General features: G+C 40.3%; 1 protein-coding gene across 2 annotated transcripts in view; it reads left to right on the top strand.

Moving 5' to 3' along the window:
* The window catches only part of LOC121513348 (thrombospondin type-1 domain-containing protein 7A), a 365,219-nt gene that overhangs the window by 324,453 nt on the left and 19,639 nt on the right, over positions 1-21,127 (top strand). For both annotated transcript variants that reach the window (XM_041793044.1, XM_041793043.1), the window contains 2 exons: positions 6,375-6,548; positions 15,852-15,944. In XM_041793044.1, the coding sequence (XP_041648978.1) occupies positions 6,375-6,548; positions 15,852-15,944 (267 nt within the window). The remainder of the gene's footprint in view (positions 1-6,374; positions 6,549-15,851; positions 15,945-21,127) is intronic.

Genomic DNA, 21,127 nt, shown 5'->3' with positions numbered 1-21,127 from the left:
CTCCACACATGGGTGCTCGCCCCACCCACCGAGCCAATCCGGTGCCTAATTATTAACATTTCCTTAACATTTCAAACAAATAATCCTAACTAAAAACTCTTTCTAGATAGTAAAACAGATATCCACCACCCATACTTATTGTGGCCTCAGTTAATAAATACTGCTATGCTGCCATAATGCTCTTTAATCAGCTGTAAATAAATGAGCTGATAGCATCTACAGTACCGTGCATAATTTTTAAGCATGTGTGGCCAAAATTTGGGGCTGCATTGAATGCAGGGGTTCTCAACATAGGGCTCAGGACCCCCTTTGGGGACATGAGACACTGAGAACAGACTGCCAGATGCCTTTGAAAAAGTAAGAATAGTTTTTGAATCATTTTAATTTGTATATTCTTCCTATTTCTATGACAATATATGCATAAAATTATTGAAATGTCAAATAAAAACCTGGTCATTTGGTGAGATTTATGCTGAAATCAAAGTATTCAAAAACACCTGTAAAAAGAAAGATGGCATACAGATATGGCTGGGCCCCGGACAAACCCAGAGAATGGCCCCAGCAGCTGAGATTATTGATAGTATCAATGCATGTGTGTTTTACTGTTGCTACCATCCTGAATAACAGCTCCATTTTGGAGCTGAAAAGTTTGTCAAACTGTTATTGGGTAATAATAATTGGGTAATGTTGAAAATATGTATTTTAATGACTTTTCCCACCTAATTTTGCCACTTTTCATAAATGTTTGCTAAATTTGTACCCATTTTTGCCTCTTTTTTATTCAGTTTGGCATATTTACACTAATGAAATTAGTGTAAAATGTGTGAAATTTTGACACCAAATTTTGCAGATTTTAAAACATTTTGCCACTTGAAAGCCATTTCTGTCCAGTTTAAACCCTTTCCATTACTTCTTTTCTGCCTGTTGTTGCCTCTGTTGACCCATTATTGCCACTATTGACCCCTTTTTTATACCACTTTTTCCACCAATTTTCACAACATTTTACAGTTTGTAATGCCCATTTTTTTTCTCAGTGTACTCCGTTTCTGGCAACTTCTGCCATTTTCTTTAAACCTTTTTGTGAGTTTAAACCACTTATTCCCACTTTTCAATCCTATTTTGCCTAATTTTCCTTCACTTTAAATCTGTTACTGCCATTTATTGCTTATTTTCTGCCAGTCTTATCTAATTTTTTGCCACTTCTAACCCATTTTTGCTACTTTTAAAATCCCATTTTAACCACATTTTCCATAAATTTTTGCCATTTTTAATCCATTTTATTCTGTTTTTAAGAAAAGGGCTTAACACTTTTGAGAAGGCTTTATACTAATGAATAAAAAAGATATTTGTTGTTTTGATAAGAGCGGTAGTTATTCAGGCTAAATATAAAATATGAATACCTCAACTTAACTTTAGAGTGGGTCATGATTTTGTTGACCTCCATGCTCCATGACTATTCTTCAATGCTCATGGCTGTGTTCAACCACCTTCAGGTACAGTGGGGGTCCCCAGTCTCTAGCACCTTTATTTTAGTGGTCTCCTAATAAGACAGGATGGAAACCGAACCCCCAATCGAAGTTTGAGCCTGGATAATAGCCTGATAAAAGCACTGTACTTTCACACAGAGCAGCTTTAATATGAGTCTGTTTTTTTCAGTATCAGTGATCCCTGAAGGAAGAATTATTGTTTCTTACTTCTGCCAAAAGACAAAATACAAACTTAGAGTTCATTTCCAAACTCCTGTGTCTATTCTGGCTCATTATTGAGCGTTCATCATTCAGTCTCTTTAAAATGTAGAGCAGAAAAAAAGAATTAACCGTTATTTCAACCCACGATTTGTTTTAAAGTATCACAGTTTGAATTCATTTTGTATTAGACGGCTGCACTGAGCGTGTTTCCACGGGCAGATTTCTCATTTCATATAGAAAAAACACTCATCAGATGTCTGCTGGTCCCTGAGATGGAAACACTGAAAAACGCTGCCCCAGATAACAACTCGGTCCAACCTCTTTTTGCCAAACTGCAGGAGCACTGAAGTATCAAACAGCAATCAGGAGCACAGACTGCTTTCTGAGCAAAGAGGTGCTGCAGTGTGATCTGGGAGGAAATTCAGGCGCATTTTGTGCAGGTGCCGGGGACAGCTTGGGAATTCTGGTATCCTCACACGCACATATTAGCACACCCACTTTCATGCACCGCCACCCTTGACCCGTGTTCGATTTCCCCTGCTGTTTGATGAGCTGCAGTTGTCAGCTGTGATCAAAACCCACCTGCCCTGCATCCTGATCCTCCACCTTACTTGGATGTGTTAATGTATTTTCAGTCTCGCCGCAGCTTGTCGTAACATCTCCACCTGATTAAACTGCTCTCATCTACAGATTTTAAGGTAAAAAGACCGCTTTAGTTCTGCCAAATCTAAAGATCTGATATCTGCAAGGACACCCACACTGACACAGTAATAGAGATACATTTTAAAGACCCCAAATGGCGCTTTTAAAGTTTAATATAAGCAATGAAATAGAGTAAATGCATGAAATTGAGAGAAAGAGCTTTGTAATACAAGTAAGCTTGAGGTGAAAATGAAAAGAGAATAAAACATTTAATCTTGGTGCCCTGGTGGATAAATCCTGTTCACCTATAAGACCTGAGTCTGCTCACTGTCTTACAGGAAATTAAAAGATTTGTGATATGGCTCAAGGCAAGACCGAGCAATTTTTATAGGTCATGTGGCAGTTATTTCAAAAAATTCCCCACTGACCAGGTGACAGTGAAGACATGACAGAGAGATGTTGCTCTTGTCTTAGGGTTTATTTTCTACCTTATTTTAACAAAGCAAACAGCAAGGTTTCTCTGTGGTGTTCCAGATGTTCCGTTAATTTTTATATGAGCAGTTACCGTAAGTCATCAGATTTACCATTTACCCCAGTGTTAATTTTGGCAGCTATATTAAGTTTTAGTCTTTGAATTAAATATCTTTTAGTTTTAGTCACATTTTAGTCATTTCTATCCTTTTTAGTTTTAGTCTAGTATTAGTCGATGAAAACTCAAAATATTTTAGTTTAGTTTTAGTCCATAAAAAGTCCTCACATTTAGTCTTTACTTTTAGTCCGAGCATTTATTCTCTTGCCTAAATCTGGTACTAAATCATAGTGTGTTCTATGCACTCTGCCAAACCTGGGGTACCTGCTTTTTAAAGCTTTGAGGCAAAATAGATACAGGAGCATTGTTTTTTGACAGATTTACCCAGTGGAGAGGTGTCACTGATTCTGAATGTCTGACGAAAACTACATTACATTTTAGTCCAGTTTTAGTAATCTTGACAAAAACTAAAGTAACTTTTTTTCAGTTTTAGTTATCACAGATCTATTTTTGTTAGTCTTAGTCTAGTGTTTCTCATGGAAAAAAAGGCTGTCGACACACACTTTTAGTCATAGTTTTAGTCAATGAAATTAACACTGGTTTACTTATGGCATGGGATATACACTCACCGGCCACTTTATTGGGTACAGCTCTTCAGCTGCATGTTAAAACAGATGGCTAATTAGACAATCCCATGGCAGCAACTTGATGCATTTGTGCATGTAGTGGTCAAGATGACTTGCTAAAGTTCAAACCGAGCATCAGAAGGGGGAAGATAGGGGATTTAAGTGACTTTGAATGTGTCCAAGTTGTTGATGCCAGATGGGCTAGACTGAGGACCAATCCCATTTCTACCCCTTAACCCTTGCCCCTGCCCCTTGAAACAGAGCGGTAAGAGGCAGGGTGAAAACCTTCACTTAAGATATGAGACACCACTTGATTACTGTTCATCATCACACATTGCCGATAAACTGCTGTGTCATCGGAGGTGACAATAAAGCTTCAACTATCTCATTCCCACCATGGATCTCTGTGTTGATCTTCTCCACTTATTTATACAGTTAATAGCTCTGGTTTACACGTGTACATACCAAAAATACAATAAATTCCCATCCCCAGTGGCTAAAGATTGAATATACACAACTGTTGTGTTTTCTATAATCATTATGCTGAAAATATTTTTACATTTACAGGCCTCCTTTGTAGTCGGGCCATTTTGCAATTGAACACAGTGCATGGGGGGAAATTCATCACACCCCTTGGTTTCAAGCGTGGTACTGGAAAATCTCTGTTTCAAGGGCTATGTAGCCCTTTGCCCTAGCCCTCAATTTAAAGGAGAATTAGGACACCCCTGATGTGCTCCTGACCACGCCCCCTCAGGAAATGGATGTGGCTTAATGGATGTGGATCAGGAGAGGAGGGTGGAACTTTCATCCAAGTGGGGAAGGCCAACTGAACCTGGGGCAGGGCTAACTCCCCACATGACATCATGAGGGGAAAATCTGAGAACAGCTTGTTTTAGGACACATTTTCTGAAAGGGGGGGATTTTTCTGGTACTTGAGGGGATTGTGGACTGGCCAGGGGCACATATATCTGTTACAAAAGCCTAAAAAATAGACAGACTACACACAGTAAACAATACACAGCTTGCTTTGTTGGAAGTGGCTGGAGCAAAAGAGAAAGAGCAGGCTGCAGCAGCAGGTATATGTAGACTTGCTGGAGTCTCTCAGGTGGGAGCAGTCAGCCTCAGCACCAGGGCCTAATCACACACACACTCCAGCTGACACTGAAACACTCACTGAGACAGACACACCCACTACTCACACACTGCAGGAGAGGAGGTAAAGCTGCATTTATAAGCAAACACGACAAAAATATGACCCAGGGTCATTACAATTGGAAATGGTCTTGAAAAGGGAAAATATCCAGTGAGCGAGAGTTGTGTAGATGAAAATGTTGATGTCAGAAGTCAGAGGAGAATTGGCAGACTGGTTCAAGATGATAGAAAGGCAACAGTAACAACCAAGGTATGCAAAATACATCTCTGAACACACATCACTGGAACCTTGGTGGGCCAAGATGGGCTTCAGCAGCAGAAGACCAGGTCACTCCTGTCAGCTAAGAACAGAAAACTGAGGCTACAATTCACACAGGCTCACCAAAATTAGACAATAGAAGATTGGAAAACGTTGCCTTTTCTGATGAGTCCAGATGCAATTTTCAGAAGGGTCAGAATTTGGTGTAAACAACAGGAAAGCATGGCTTCATTCTTACTTGTATCAACAGTTCAAACTGGTGTGATGGTATAATGGCGTGGGGGATATTTTCTTGGCACATTTTGGGCCCCTTGGTACCAACGCCACAGTCCACCTGAGTATTGTTGCGAACCATGACCAAACCTTTGACCACCAATCATCTGGTTGCTACTTCAAGCAGCATAATGCACCATGCCACAAAGCTCAAATCATCTCAAACTGCTTCACTTCTCTGTACTCCAGAGGCCTCCACAGTCACCAGATCTCAATCCAATAGAGCACCTTTGGGATGTAGTGGAATGGAAGATTCACATCATGGATGTGCAGCCGACAAATCTGCAGCAGCTGTGTGAGATGCTATCATGTCAATATGGAGCAAAATCTCTGAGGAATGTTTCCAGCACCTTGTTGAAACATGCCACGAAGAATTAAGGCATTTCTGAAGGCAAAATGGGGTTTTAACTTTGTCCTGGCAGTGTACCTAATATATTGACCAGTGTATATGGAAGGGGGAAAATTTCAGGGCAACACCACGTAGACTTTTTGCCACATTTTTAGTGGATCACATCAGGCCCACTAAAAACGCCTTTGCAACCCAGTTTTGCCTTCTGACCCACCAGTTGAGAACTACTTTTTACTTTTTAAATTAACGGGCAAATCTATGATGACATAATTTTATCTGCAACCGGCCTACATCCAAGGTAATGGCTTAAATTATCTTGTTCTGTCAAATCAGCATGCAAAGGCTAAGAGACACTTAAAATGACGCTCTTAGGTTCTACTAAAGAGGTCTAGATGGTGCAGTGTAAGTGAGATGTTTCAGACTGCATGAGTCAATAATACAAGGTCTCCTAAGAAATCTTTAGTATAGATTTATCTGCCGACTTGATGCCTTTGAATGAAATCATCTTGGTGATGTCTAACAGCAGTGGGCAGTGCAGTTCAATACCAGTCAGTGTTGTGGAGGCATTGGTACAGATGTATCTAAGGGTTTTTTAATGTTGTACAAAAAAAACATGCAGTTTCTGTGCTTTTGTATGTTTTTTTATGTACTGTGTCATGTGTGTTACCTTGATTTTTTCTAATCTAAACCTTAAGCCCATGATAGTCTTTTTGAGTTAAATTGGAACACTGCATCATTGGAAAGACAGAGCTGAAGGTTTCTGGCAACTTTGACATTTTTGTCAAAAATGTTAGGATAGACAGGATTCTTTAATAATAAGCACATCCACTATATTATTTTTTCTCTGTCTCCACAGGTGAATGTTACCTGATGGAGTGGTCAGACTGGAGCTCCTGTGTGAGCATCTGTGTGAAGGGGGCTGGCGTGGACTTTGGCTCTGTTCAGGTTCGATCTCGAGCCGTGTTGGCCCAGGAACCTGAAAACCTGCAGCTCTGTCCTGACCAGGCCTGGGAGTCTCAGACCTGCACAGGTAAGAATACTCTGAGGTATCTTTAAAAGAGGATTGTTTGAATTTCCTTAAAAATTATTAACATAACCACGTCTCAAAAAAGGAGACCAACAACACAAAGGATGAAAGAATAACCCACAAGCTTTATTCAGTCAGAGACGTAAAGCAATGAAGACAAACCTAGGAAACTAAAAGGGCCGAGAGACCCTGGCCTAACCAAGACCCTCTACCTACTCCTCTAAATACCCCTCCTCCTCACCAAATGCAGATTGAACTCAGGTGTGTATCAGGCAGAAGGAAGAGGGAGACCAGAGAGAGAACATGGCCACATGTGGGAATGAGCCATATCTCTTTGACTGATTGAACTCTCAGTGCATAGCAAATTAACTTAAGATTTAATTCATTCATTCATCATTTTTAGGGCTTTTAGAGGCAGAGCTTCGACTATAAGTTACTTTGGTGCAGCACACCAAATGTTATTATCATTTAAAGCCCCTGTGAGGAGCTTTTAACTGGTTAGGAAGCAGACTGAAGTTAATACTGATGCCCCTTAATGACCTATAAAATCAAAACTGAAGATCAACTACAAGCCAGACGATTTCTGTTTAGTAGTTTCTAATGGCTGTGATCAGTGCTGCAAGGTTGGTGTCAGACGGGATATTTAACAGCACGCTGAAGAATCCGTCTTTTTGTCCGATTTTCTTCAAGAAATATTCAGTAAATCATGTGTGGCTTTTTAGTTGAGCAAGAAAAGATTTTTTCATGCAACACAACCTTTGTATGTAAAGGACAAAATCAACCAAAAAAAAAAAAGGAACCGCTTTTTCCCCAGGGGGTGCAAGAATAAAAAGAAAAACAAAAGTTTGTAACTGGAGCGTTAACAAAGCTGTCATAACTGAAATTTTTCTGATTTTCCATTAGCACCTACTATTGCCTGGACATTAAAATATATTTCCAGCACTCTTGTTAATTTATGTTTAAAGTCACTTCACCATTGAAGCTGTATCATTGTATAATTCTTATAGCTGTACCATTAGGAGAGGGATTTCAGTTAGCAAGTTAGCTGAGATAGTGACAGTAGCCTAGCAGAGAACACTGAGATGCTATTATCAGAAACTGATCATTCAGTGTTCTATCTGTGTTGGCAGCAGTCACTTTTATTAAAGTCGATATATACAGTCATGTGTTTTAGGCATGTGGGGCACTGAGGATTCATTACAAGTCCAATGTGACACAACCTTGGCACATGTTGACACACGTGTGTCAAGCTTGGCAGCCAAGGTAAGGTTGACGGCATCTTTTTAGTGAGGACATTTTCAGTTCAGTTCATTTCAATTCAGTTAGCTTTATTGGCACGGAAAACATCAGCAGTTTCATTGCAAAAGCAATGTACACATTTATAATAACAAAAAAATAATAGCAGAAACAAGTATTAAAGTTGATGAAAACCTTGGTTTATTTCTAACTTATGGTAAAAAAAAAAAGTTAGATGCTCTCCTTTTCATCCATGGTAATACACCTGGAAACCGCTGGTGGTTTTTCGGGCCCTTGGGATAAGGACACAGCACACCCAGGGGCTTGTGGCAGACCTGGATTATGTCAGTCCTTTTCCCACTTTGAGGTGGCTACTCGCCACATCTACACCTTACTTCAGACTCAGTCCAAACATGCCCAAAAGTTCTGCAGTACAGTACTGTATATCCAAATAACGATCGAGATAAAGATTTCGCTGGTGTCAGGCCAAAACCTTGTATCTCCATTTTTCATGATTTTTAATTTTTTCCACAAATCAGTTCCATTTGTCATGCTTTGCATCTGTCAGTGGGTTGTTACAAGTTTTAAACCAATAAAAAGTGTCAAAAAGATGCTGACAATCACAATTTAGAATTCAAATTAATTTCAAGGTACAGGATTATTTTTATTCACAGGAAAGTGGTGATATTGGATAATGGAGGTTTCTGGCCTGACTGCAGTGATACATTAGTAATTTGGGTGTCCAAGAGAGATTTTTGGATATTTTTGTTGCTCTGGTATAAAAACAGGTATCAGTATCATTTGATGTTATGTTTTCTTGCACAGCCCAGGCTCTCATGTGTTTGTCTGTTGCAGGGAAAAAAGTTATCAAAACAGAGAAAGAATCTATATGAAATGAATTAACTGTAACTTTATTAAGAGCAAACGATGTATTTCACCTGTGGCTTTCACACAGGTTTATATCATACAGTATAACTACAAACAAATAATGGCACAGGTTATAAAACAGAGTTAGAAGGACAAGAACAAAACAAGACAATGTGATCAGTGCAGTACGTACAAAAAAATACAGTATTTGAAAGAAATACAAACAAATGATTAGTTACATAACAAGAACACCATTGATATGATCTTAAAGCAATGGCCTCCTCCTTGGTTTGGTGAAGTATGCATATTAATAATCAGTTAGATCCGGGCTGGAGTGTGAAATAAAGATACACAGAGCCACTTCTACTGTAAGCTGGGCTCTCCTGGTCAACATAACTCTAGCACAGTGATCATCAACATCATCAACTGGTGGCCTGGGGGCTTCTTCATCAGACCCCCCCCCCCCATTACCCATCTGGCCCCTAGAACATTATGACATTCAGAACATGTGCAGAGGAAAAAAATATGTTGTGGCATTTCAGGATTTTTTTTTTTTTTTTTTTTTTTGTAAATAAACTCCCTACAGCTATTAAAGCAACTCCAAAAACACACCTGTGGTGGCTGCAGCAATAATTACTCTCTTTGTCTCAGTGTGCCACTACAGCCTTAAGAAGGCACAAGCCGATACACGTTGGTGTATTTTTGATGTTTCTAGCCCTATGAATTAAAGGCATTTTTCAGCCATAACAAGGAAAAATAATGCATGTTAAACAGGTATTTATCCGTCTATTCTTGATAAGCTGCCTTATGTCTTGGCTTGGAACACTTCTGTGGGTGCAGTTTGCTTGGGTTTTTCCCTAACCACTGCACAGCATATTATAGGTCGTTTCCACCGAGCGGTCCGGCTCAGTTTGGTACGGCGTGCTTTTTTTGGCATTTCCATAGAGAAAGGGTCCCAAAAAACTGACCCGTACCATCCCACTTTTTGGCACCCTTCCATAGGGGTGCCAATCTTACCTAACCGTACCAAAAAGGTGGAGGTTCACACACAACAATAGGGGCTGCACTGATGTCACGTCAGCGCGCGACTCAGCTGCTCGCCTCCAGGCTTCAAACAAGGAAGTCTGCTGTGAGAAGTGGGCGAAAACAGGAGAAAAATGGACAAATATCTGCCTAAATGGGAAATATTTGGACTTGACAGAGGTCCAAACTGTTTGCTAGTCTATGGATATTGGTATCTGGCCACAAATCAAGTTTCCTGACGTTTATCTGGATGATATTAAGAACACAAAGCAGAGCCCAAAGGCTCACATCAGCCTGATCCATCCGTGATGGATGAGAAACTAAATTAATGCAGAAGTTTTGTGAATACGAAGCCTTAGAACAGTTCATTCTCATCTGTAACTAGTTATTAATCAACTTCTTATGTTAAGTAACCTGTGAAAACATCACTCTGTGGTTGTTGAACGGGCTCATAAAACTTCAGGCTGCAGACTATTTTAAACCAAGATCAGCGCACTCCAGATTTCTGACTTAATCTAGCTTGATTTTAACACCAGCTGAACTTTTACTCTATTTTTAATGCGGCGAATTCTCACAGTACAGCTCTAAACTTTCATATTTTGTCGTATAAACTGTTCTAGACTAGATATATTCACATATTAACATAGCGTTACTATCTGTACACGTATTCCATCATCTGTGGAGCAATGCTGACCGCGGTTAACATCATTACAATGTAGTTATTTTTTTAAAAAGCCCTTTCAGCTAAAATAAAGCTGTTTGCTGCTTATTCCCGACTGATTTCTGTCACTCATCCTTTCTATAACTCTGCTGCTAGAACAGCTAAGTCGCGCTGTCTGTGACATGCATGCTTTTACAGCCCCGCCCACCCAAGTGAGAGCAGGGGTGTCTGTAGAAACGCAAACTATTTTGGGGTTTTAGTGTACCAAACCATACAAAACCAAACTGAAACAAACCGGACCCCCTGATGGAAACACGGCTTTAATGTCAAACCCAGTAATGGACAGCATGACAGCCAGAGAAATATTCAGCTGAAATATCTCAATCACCTCCTTGTGGCTGGCTGTGATAATTAAACCTTTATCACACAAAGCTTGTTACACCCTCATATTCAGATTCATACTACTATGGATTAATTGCTTTAGAACCATTTTTTTGGTATTCATTATGCATTGTCATAAATGTATCTATCCATGTCGAAGTTTCTAGCCATGCACTCCCTGGAAAGTCAAAGCCTGTGCTTGACTGCAGCTCCCAAAGATGAGAAAAATAATGGCGAGCATTTGCAAAAGTTTAGTTATGAGTCACTGGTTGAGATACCAGGCGAGGAGCAAGTATTACTATAATAACTCCCATTGAGGGATCACAAGGAGAGCAGATTCTAGACGAACCATTAGATTTCATGTTTGTAGACATAGGTGGACCAGAGAGAAAAAGGATTAGGCTGGCCTATTTCAACTTTTGTGGGTAGGTAGATACTCAAGTCACCTAAATACACATGTTTGCAGCCCTGTTTACTCTCCATGTGCCCTATGATCACAAGTAACTTGAATAAGCCTTGGTGTCAGTGGGAGAGATGATGTAGCGCTCATCATGTGCTTCGAGGACTAACACAGAGAGACACTTAAACTCAGGGTCATACCTGCAGGCTGTTTGGTCTTCTATCTATCTGAAATGACCTGATGGATCATCACAAGAAATGGAAACACCAGCATAAACCAGCCATGAGCTTGTCTAAGAGAAGACAGGAAATGCCTGAGCTGTTAACCCCGAGAAAAATATACACAAACATCTCTGACTTTGTGTTTTCCTATGTCACTGGGTCAATTGGCACTCTCCTGTGGGAATGTTCTGAGTTAGATCTCCAAACACAGAAATCCCCCCACGCTCTTTTACAGTTGCTGTTATATCTGCAGCTCCCTGGGCATGTTAATCACCCATTAGGCACAAGGCGGGCTGTGAATCACCATCACCACCACCAAAGCTCATCGCGAACAGTCGCCATCGGCTCGGCATGTAGAGCCGGTACCACACCCCCCCCATCCACACACCCCTCGCCTCCTACCCCCATTCTCCTCCCTTCTTGGCCACCGTACATAGCCCCACAGCAGTCTTCAGCAGCCTGACCTGGTTTCACAGCATCACTTGAGGAAGAGAGAGGGGGGAGGAGGAGAGGCCCCGCCAAGAGCAAGGGAAGGCGGGGGAGGACGAGAGAGTGGAGGGAGGGCGGTGACGGAGAAAGAGAGACTAGGGACTGAGGAAAACAGATCAAATAGTAACATCAAAAAAGACTTTTGTAGGGGTGCTCTGCTGGTCCTAATGGCTAAGGCACATACCACAGGACTTCTTTGATTCCCAACCGTCTCTCAACCCATGAATCCTGTCTATGCTGGTCCTTTTTCAGCCCACTGGTCATACAGGCTTTTCTTTTCCTTTTGCAGTGGGAGACATTCCTGTTATCTGTATCAGGGCTTTATGAACTCACACTGATTTCAAAGAGTAGATGATAACAACAACTAACATGCCAGTTCTTAGGAAAATAACACTGTGAAGCTATCAGAGATTTAACTGCACTCTTTTCATAAATGCTGTGTTTTTAATCAGGCAAGACATTTCTGCAGAAATCAAAACTGACAATGTATGATTTATAAGGTTCTTCTCCACAGGTCCAATTCAGAAATGACAAATCTTCTTTTAATTTAAGTCATTCTTGAGACTGACTGACTCCTTTTTAGGACAATACAGGATGATAATGTCAAACTACACTTGTTTTGCTTACTTTTGTCATTTTTGGTTTGATATTTATGGCTACTTCTCAACATCTTGCAGAGACCTGTTAAGATTTTTAAGAGGTGACTGTGGCTCAGTAGGTAGAGCCAGTTGCCTCTTAAAAATCTCAGAAAAGCAGGGGTTTGATCCCCTTCTCCTGCAGCCAAATGACAATATGTCTTTGCCCCCACTGCTGATTTAGTGGCCTTTGAAAGTCTATGAATGGATATTATTAGTTAACACTGATTTTATCTGTACATAGCAGCCTTCATCATCACTGTGTTAATCTTGAGTGAATGGGTCTGAATGGATAGGCTTGACCTGCTATCTAAAGGCCTGTGACCACGGCTGCCGTTTTTGCATTTGCAGCCAATGCCGTCCAGTATTGCCGTTTTTGCACTTAAATGCTGCTGTCAAAGCTTAACTTCCTCCACCCCAGCCTCCTCCTTTTTAGCATAAAGCTTGTTGCATCCTCATATTCAGATTTATGCTACTATGGATTAATGGTATTCAATATGCATAGATCAAAATCTATGCATACTTTTCAACATCTTGCAGAGACATGTTATAATTTTTAAGGGGCGACGGCAGCTCATTAGGTAGGGCCATTTAACTCTCAACTCTCATCTCTTAGAAGGCCATGGGTTTGATCCCCTTCTCCAAATGTGCATGTGAATGTGTCTTTGCCCCCACTGCAGATTTAGTAGCCTTTGAATGTGTATGAATGAATTTAATTGGTTAATATTGATGGCCACTTGACATAGCAGCCATCACATCACTGTGCTGTGACCACAGCTGCCATTTTTACACTTGCAGCCAGTGCTGTCCAGTATTTCCAGTGCACCCTGAGTGGAAAAACACCATTGGCGTCAGCATCAATACTCTCAGTTGAAACTTTTGGACCAGCACTGTGCTGGCCGATTTAACTTCTTTCTCTAGCCAATCAAAATCATGATGGACAGCCCCTATGATAATGGCATAAGAGAAACTGATCATTGATGTATTGTCTCATATTTTAAGCAACTGCCCTGCATTGGCGTCATTGCTTGCTTTCAGATTTATTCTTCTGAACTGGAAGTCAAACAAAGCTCTATTATTTGTGCAGTGAGTACAAGAAGGGCTTTCCTTTTTCCCTTTAGAAATGCTCGGATATAAGATAGGCTCTTTCTCTCAGCACAGCGGTGTAATTTTCATTTAGATATGACGTACTTCTCACTAATCCCTGCTTTCATTAATGCTGATGCACCACACTGCTGCTGTCAGAGCTTGACCTCCTCCACCCCAGCCACCTCATTTATAGCAGAACGCTTGTTGCACCCCCACATTCAGATTCATACTAAAATGGTTTGATTGCTTCTGAACTACTTTTATTGTTCCTAACCTTTCGCTCCCTAGAAGGTCAAAGCATGCTGCTTGACTAACTTGCAATGAAATAGTTAATGAAAGTATTCCTGACTGAATTGAACTTGTCTGAAAAGTGCTTTATGAATAAAGTTTGGTTGATTATTTTTTTTAATTGACAATAAGTGAAAGGCTAAATTTGCACAGCTGCATAGCGAGTCCCTACTCTTCATCTTTTGTTACTGTTTTAATTGAGATCTGAATTTACATACTCAGTATTTACCATGATTACTTTTTGCATTACTTCTACCCAGCATATTTTAGATTATTTTGGCTTTTGTGCCTTTAATTGTAGAAGATAGGGAGGCAGATATAGCAGGGAATGGATGAAAGTGTAGGGAATGAGTACAAAGGACTATAGCCTCTATATATGGGGGCGTACTATATAACTGCTATATAAGGCACCCCCCACAAGCTATTTTAATGGCTTTTTCTCCAGTTACTGATGAATGTACTATTGATTCATGACTTTGAAGGTACAGCCAACACGTAACGTAGCAGCAGCACCAACTGTAATCAACGTTTACAGCAGTTCTGACGCTCTATATGAGGCTGTGTTCAGACCGCAGGCTAAGTGGGTGCTAAAAAATCTCATGTATGAGTCAGATGTGATTCAGATATGTTTTTTTCATACTAGTATAAACAACACAGAAACATGTGGCCCATATTCTGTTACATGTGACACCAAACACTTGCACATATAATTTTGAGCCATGTGATGTCAGCTTTAACGGTCCTGCTTGACTTCTGCATTCCTCTATATATTTGAATTCAGCTTAGTTCAGTGCTGCCGTTGACAGATGTGGTTAAAAGTAGCTTCTGACATCCTGAAATTCTGGATGAAGTCTGTTCCCGTGAAGTCTTTCACATCATGCTCCCACCACTCTTGGCTCTGACTCTGTATCCACATACACCTCCTTACAGAGCTAGCAGCAATTTCACTGTGGAAAAAAAGCCACTGGCTCTCCCTCTCCTCGTCCTCATTTTCAACTGCTCACAAATTCTCTCCCTACTGCTGCACATCAATTTCTATACCACACTGTAAACGCTGACTTCTATGACCTTCATGTTCCCCCTTAAAATAAAAGCACAAGATTTTTTTTAAATTCCCCTTTCATGCATGCGGGTCATTTCAGGACCATGACCAGTTCATTTTGAATCTGATATAAGCCTTTAAGGCTCACAGTGTGAGCCCAGTGTTGGAGCAGCCCATTTATAACAATGTGGATATTAAGAGGCTTTTTAAACTTAATAGGCTTGAAAATCAGCTATCTCCTCTCCAACCCTTAAAAGTCTTGGTTATGTTTCAAAAAAACCCTTTAGAATTATGTGGGTCTAATACAAATACTGAATTATATCTGCTTCCAGACTGGCTCTACCTCTGAGAAATGTTCTATAGTTGTAAAAAGTCCAATCTGCTCGTAAAAGATGGTGGGAAGTTTCCGGCTGAAGTGGGTGATTCAGTGATAACGTGTCTGGTTTGAAAAAGGGGCCTCAGCCGTACCACGGCGAGAAAAAGACGGGAAGAAATGAGAAAAGTGGATAACACAAAGGGTGAAGTTGTCTGAGCTGCAGACAAATCGTCCCGTGAAAGCTAGAGATAGAGCTGTGCCATTGACTTTAACTGTGATACTGTACCAGAGCCTGAGGAGAATAGATCAGCCTTTTGTCCAAGGTTAAATTGTTCATTTACGCTCGCCAAATGGGCCGGGCTGATGATTGGTTACACAAGACTCCGTGGGGAAATATGGTCATTTACTGCACTGATGGAGATATTGATAAAGTCATAATAGCATTGATAGAAAGTCATTAAGCAAAAGCTCTTACTGAAGATTAAAACATTGAACTGGACCTTTCTGTGAAGATAGTTATATTATATGACAGCAGCCTATTATACAACCATAATTCAGCAGCTGCTTTATTAATCTGTCATTCATGTGATTAACTGTCTTTATTGCAGACTCCCACTATACAGACATTATAGATGTTTGGTTTTTATTTTGCTCTCAGGAGGTGAATGTTACGAGTACAAGTGGATCAGCGGAGGAAACTCCACCCGGCCTTTAATCTGGTGTCAGCGCTCAGATGGAGTCAATGTCACTGGTAAGGACCTCTCATAGAAGCCTGCTTCACATTACAATGTTGTGTTGCCCTTCTGTAAGTTTGTGTTAACTGCACGATTGCACAAAAAAATCATTTTTGCCTGTATGATATGAACATGTGGCTCCCAACCTAAGGTCAGTCATTAAATGTGGACGTTATAAACAGAATAACAAAAGCAGACGTGTCTTACCCTTTTAGTCTGCATAGTTTTACTAACCGATGGCACTAATGGCTTATCTTTACTGAGGGGTTACCTTTATAGGCCTGATTTGTACTTCTACGTTGAATATACATCCTAGGCAAGCTACCCTGAATTTATGCAGAAGCCTGCACATGTAGCCTGACGTGCATCTTAGAAGTCATAAAATCTTCTTTCAAACATTGCATAATATCAGAAGTACTCATCTATGTCCCTTGAAGGCCAAGCAAGCACAAAAACTGTTCTGTTCATTTATTCTACGATACGATACAATGCACTTTATTGTCCCCTTAAGGACATATAAGTAATGAATAGAACAATATGAACAAAAATCCATGTGTACACAGAGTTGCACATATTATTCTGTTGCTGTATTGTTCATGGCCTCCTCTCTTTCATTTGCAATATCAGCAGTATAATCAATTGCTGTTCATAATTGGTCATCTTCAGCTCCTACATAATGTGCTTGGTTTCAGTTGCCATCATTTCCTGTATACAAAAAAGCAAAAGACAAGTGGCAGGACCAGGAAGTGGCGATATAACTTGGATAGAAATCACACTGATGAGTACAGTTTAACTGGAATTTTGTTAAGCTACCTGAACACATCAGTGCACAAGTATGTAGTGCCCTCACAGCATTGTAGGCTCATGATGGGAATTCTGACCCTTTTCAGTGATCTGGGAGAAGAGCCAGCTCTTTCGGCTCTCAAATGGCTCTTCAGTTTGGCTTTATTTGACCTGCTATGTTTAGCAATGTCATGACATGTGATTGATATTTGTGCAGGTATTTTACTCCAATAACACTGGATTTTTTTAAAATAAATGAAATTATCCAATCATTATTTACTAAAATATACGTCTCATGAAAATACAGTGCAGGTTGGATGAAATCTGCTGGTGAAGCCACAATGTAGATTTAGATTAGATCCATATTGTTCATTTGAACCTGTCATTTTTTTAAATAAAACATTGATTGACAGCACTTTTTGCTGAAATAAGTCTGATTGTATTTAGTGGGACGAGACAATCACCCAATTCTTCTGACTTGAGTCATTACTTTATATTAATTAAAATAGCTTTTTTCCTAATAGGTTTATGGACCTAAACTATAAGGAAAACATCTTCCCCATTTGTAAACTGTGAACCCATTTAGAGTAAAAGAGCAGTAAAGTTGGGACTGCTCAATGACGTGGCCACTACTCCTGTGATCTACAAGCTGCTACTACAACCATCTTTCATCCACGGTGGAGATAGAGCATGTTAGATAAGCTTATTCTCAAAATTTGGCCAACTCTGGCTCCAAAAAGATGGTGATGGCCAGCATTCCAAACCTCACCCTCAAATTCCACATAATCCATCTGTGCAGTAATCCACATGTGAAGCACATACCTGGACAGATAGCTGCCTTGCAAGTTCATCTTTGCAGTTCCTCAGAACACATTCTCTGGCCTGTCGGCAACATGTGCCAGAAGCACCACTTTGCTCTGCTCTACTTATAATATGCAGCAAGTCTATTTTCAGCTTAAGTCACTGCCAAATCCCATCAATCCACAAGGAGCAGACTGACCCAAATAGGAATAAGAAGGCAAAATGTATTATCAATTTAAAACACAACACAATGCACAGACTCCAGCTAATGAATCTTATCCCCTTATCATGCCATCCTGTGGCACAAGACACAGGTCATCTGATAGTAAGAGGGTCACAGAGGTAACAAATACCATGAGTGGAGAATTAATTTTGAGATGGATTTTATGACACCACACATCCTTTCAAAGAATGCAAACCTTTCAATTTTCAAAGCCCATGGCAGGAGCAAGAAAAAAATCACGGAAATATATAGTGAACCGTTAATCAAACTCACAAAGGCAATCAATATGCTACTCTCAATTTGGTTTTGTTATCACATGATCTTGCAATTCCCATGTGAACTCATAGTTTCCCTGTGATCATGTGATCTTTCATCTCTCCCTGTTAAAAGCTGCACTCTGCTGACTTTGGAAACGGATCCAGCTCGTGCTCTATGATATGGAGTGTGCAGAATTTGGGTGTTATGCTTATCCAACCTGTGGCTGACATGAGTGTGGCTAAACCTTTAAAATAATGTTTTTTGGGGCAAAGATTGAATATTGTGTATTTCAAGTTAGTTAAAAAAATGGAAGGCAGACAATGAACTTTGAAAATCTGAATAGATATTGTTCTGAATTACTGTGTGAATCCTCTTTTCCTTATTATTATTTTCAATTATTTTCAATGTTGAACAACTTTTTGATTCTTTTTACAGTTGATTAGCTTGATCTTTGATGCCAAACAGCTTTTCACAACTCAGACTGATGTCTGCAAATTGTTTTTTTGTGGGAGCAACAGCACAGAAACTCAGATATTAAGTTTTCAAAACTAAATACCAAAGAGTCATTAAATATTCATATTAAAGTAACTCAAAACAACCTTTTTCTGAGATGTGTCAGATTGTTGTAGGAAATCTTTTGTTGATCACTAAAGCAATTATTCCACTTATTTTTTAGCTCTAAACAGTATTTTATTTTGACTTTATTTCTACTTCTAAAATAATTTTGGGCTGCAGAAGCTGCAAAGCAGAGCAGCAGCGTTATGTAGGAGGTTAAAATTTATAGCAAAAATAAAAGAAATGTCAGCACACTGTGTTAAAAATCCCAGGGACTTATATCTATAAGGAGCAAAGGATGGTGGGCGATGTCAGCCTGTTCAGCTATTCAGCTCTGTAGAACATATGAACATGTGGCTGCTCACTGAGAATAGTTTCAAAAATAACCCTGACTACAGCAGCTACACTGACTAAGAGACAGATTTATTCATTTAAAAGAGTGAATGAATATACTGACTCCCAACTTTTTAATCTGAAAAATTCAGAGTTTCATATAATATTTTAGTCATATTCATACATTAGATTAAAGCTGGTTGATATTGGTTCAAGGGTATGTCTAACCTTATGGCCCTAAAGTTGAAAATAAAAGCATTATGAAGGCATTTTTTAACATTCCACCGATTGCTCTCCCACTTTTACTTTAGATCAAAACTAGGGATGTTCCTTCAGGAATGATTTAAAATCTGGTTTAATGCTATTTTCAATTGGACCAGTCTAGGACAAGATGTAACTACACCCAAGAGTTTCAGCTGAGGTGTATCTGTCCTTCAGAACATCATGGACAGGGCTAAAAGGGGGTAAGATAGGGTAAGGTAGCTTTATTTCTCTCCATAGGGGACAAAATGTTATGTCATCAGCCTGGTTTTAAGAGAAAATACGGTTTACTTGCTACTTCCGGTAGAAGAACTCCAATTTGTTTTGGTAGTGTGAATGCAAAAAAACCACGCCCGGGCCCACTTGGGGAGGTGGACTCTGGCGCGGTTCGGATTAGATGTGAATACACCCACACCCGGATAGGGGACAGAGCGTCATTTCAGCTTTTTGACGTCATCACAAAAACTTAACTTCTTTCCACAGCACGGCAGTTTGTGCACATTTTTCTGCCATGAAGGGTGGAAATCATTAGAATCCAGTCAATAAACAGTCTGTTGTGACTCACCTTAAAGATAAACACAAGTTGGAGTCAGTGAGAGGAGGTGCAAAGGCAATAAAAGTCTCCTGTCACCTCAAAAACACTGTATCTGTGCAGCGCGAACCCGTTTAATCCTCTGAGCTTTAGCAGATGTGCAGATACAAAGAGCAAAGTTGCTGGCATCTTAAAAAGTGATTTTTTTTTTAAGGTTTATTTTGGGCATTTTTGTGCCTTTATTAGATAGAGGAGAACAGTGGACAGAGTCAGAAACAGGGACGAGAGCGGGGGAGAGACATGCGGCAGGGGGCCCCAGGCCGGATTTGAACCCAGGACGTCTGCACACATGGGGTGTGCCTTAACCACTCGGCCACCTGCGCCCCTTAAAAAGTGATTTCAAATCATCCATGGCTGCAGGAGGGACTTTTTTGCCTGGTCAAAACAAAAACAATCTTCACTCAGGTCATGACCCGAGTGGTTGCCATGGTAGCTTCTTCTTTCTCCTCCTTGGCGGGGTTGTAACCAGCTACATGCATACCGTCACCTGCTGTTTCAAACTGAGTACATATGCAAGTGGGCCCAGGCACGGATCGATGATGCTAGTGTGAAAGCAAGCCAGCGGAGGGAAGGAGGAGGGCGCGGTTCGAAACAACTGGGCCTAATGTGAAAGCGCCCTTAAACAGGGATCAGCCAACAACAAAAATACACTTGCAATAGCTGGGTTTCAGCCTGTGGAGGGCAGTCACTGTGTATATTTCAGTCAGGACCACTTTGTCAAAAACACACTTGATTTGTGGTAATAAATGTTTCTCTTTATTAGCAGCTATTGATGTTATTTATGTTTGGCGGTGTGGCTGTTCTAGAATCCCCCTGCCCTTCCATGAGCCTATGTGGAAAGCATCGAGCAGGAACAGCACACGTCTCTGCTCTTGGAAAGGCTGAGGCAGGGAGAGAAGAAGCAATAAACCCAGAACAGAGAGGGTGTCAATGACAACACAGTGACACAGATTAAATCAGGTATAGCTTAGAGGAGGAGCTGGGGTGGAGAAGGGTTGGAAAAACCAGCTTGCAGAGGAAGCGGCAAAATGTAGCCAGTTTTAATATGGCAGCATGAGTGCAATTAGCCAACAGCATGTTTAGGGCAAATCAGCAGGCCATCAGCTGATGAGGGCTTGCATGGGATCAGCTGATCTCAAATATATGGCAATGCTTGACTCATGGCCGTCCCGAGCTAACATTGTAAGTGCGATTTCTAACACAAAATTTAGAATTTAAATGCTTCGTACTTACATGTTATGATTTAGGCCCTAACTGGTCTAGAGTATTACTAAATTTTCCTGTACATATGTATAAAAATAAATAGTCTATTTAATTCTGCCACAAGTTTTTAGAGATTTTCAGTTATCCTGTCACCCTATCTTTACTCTCTCATTAAGGCCAAGTTTATTGAT

Source organism: Cheilinus undulatus, linkage group 8, assembly GCF_018320785.1.
Source record: "Cheilinus undulatus linkage group 8, ASM1832078v1, whole genome shotgun sequence".
NCBI lineage: Eukaryota > Metazoa > Chordata > Actinopteri > Labriformes > Labridae > Cheilinus > Cheilinus undulatus.
This window is presented reverse-complemented; position numbering and strand designations above follow the sequence as displayed.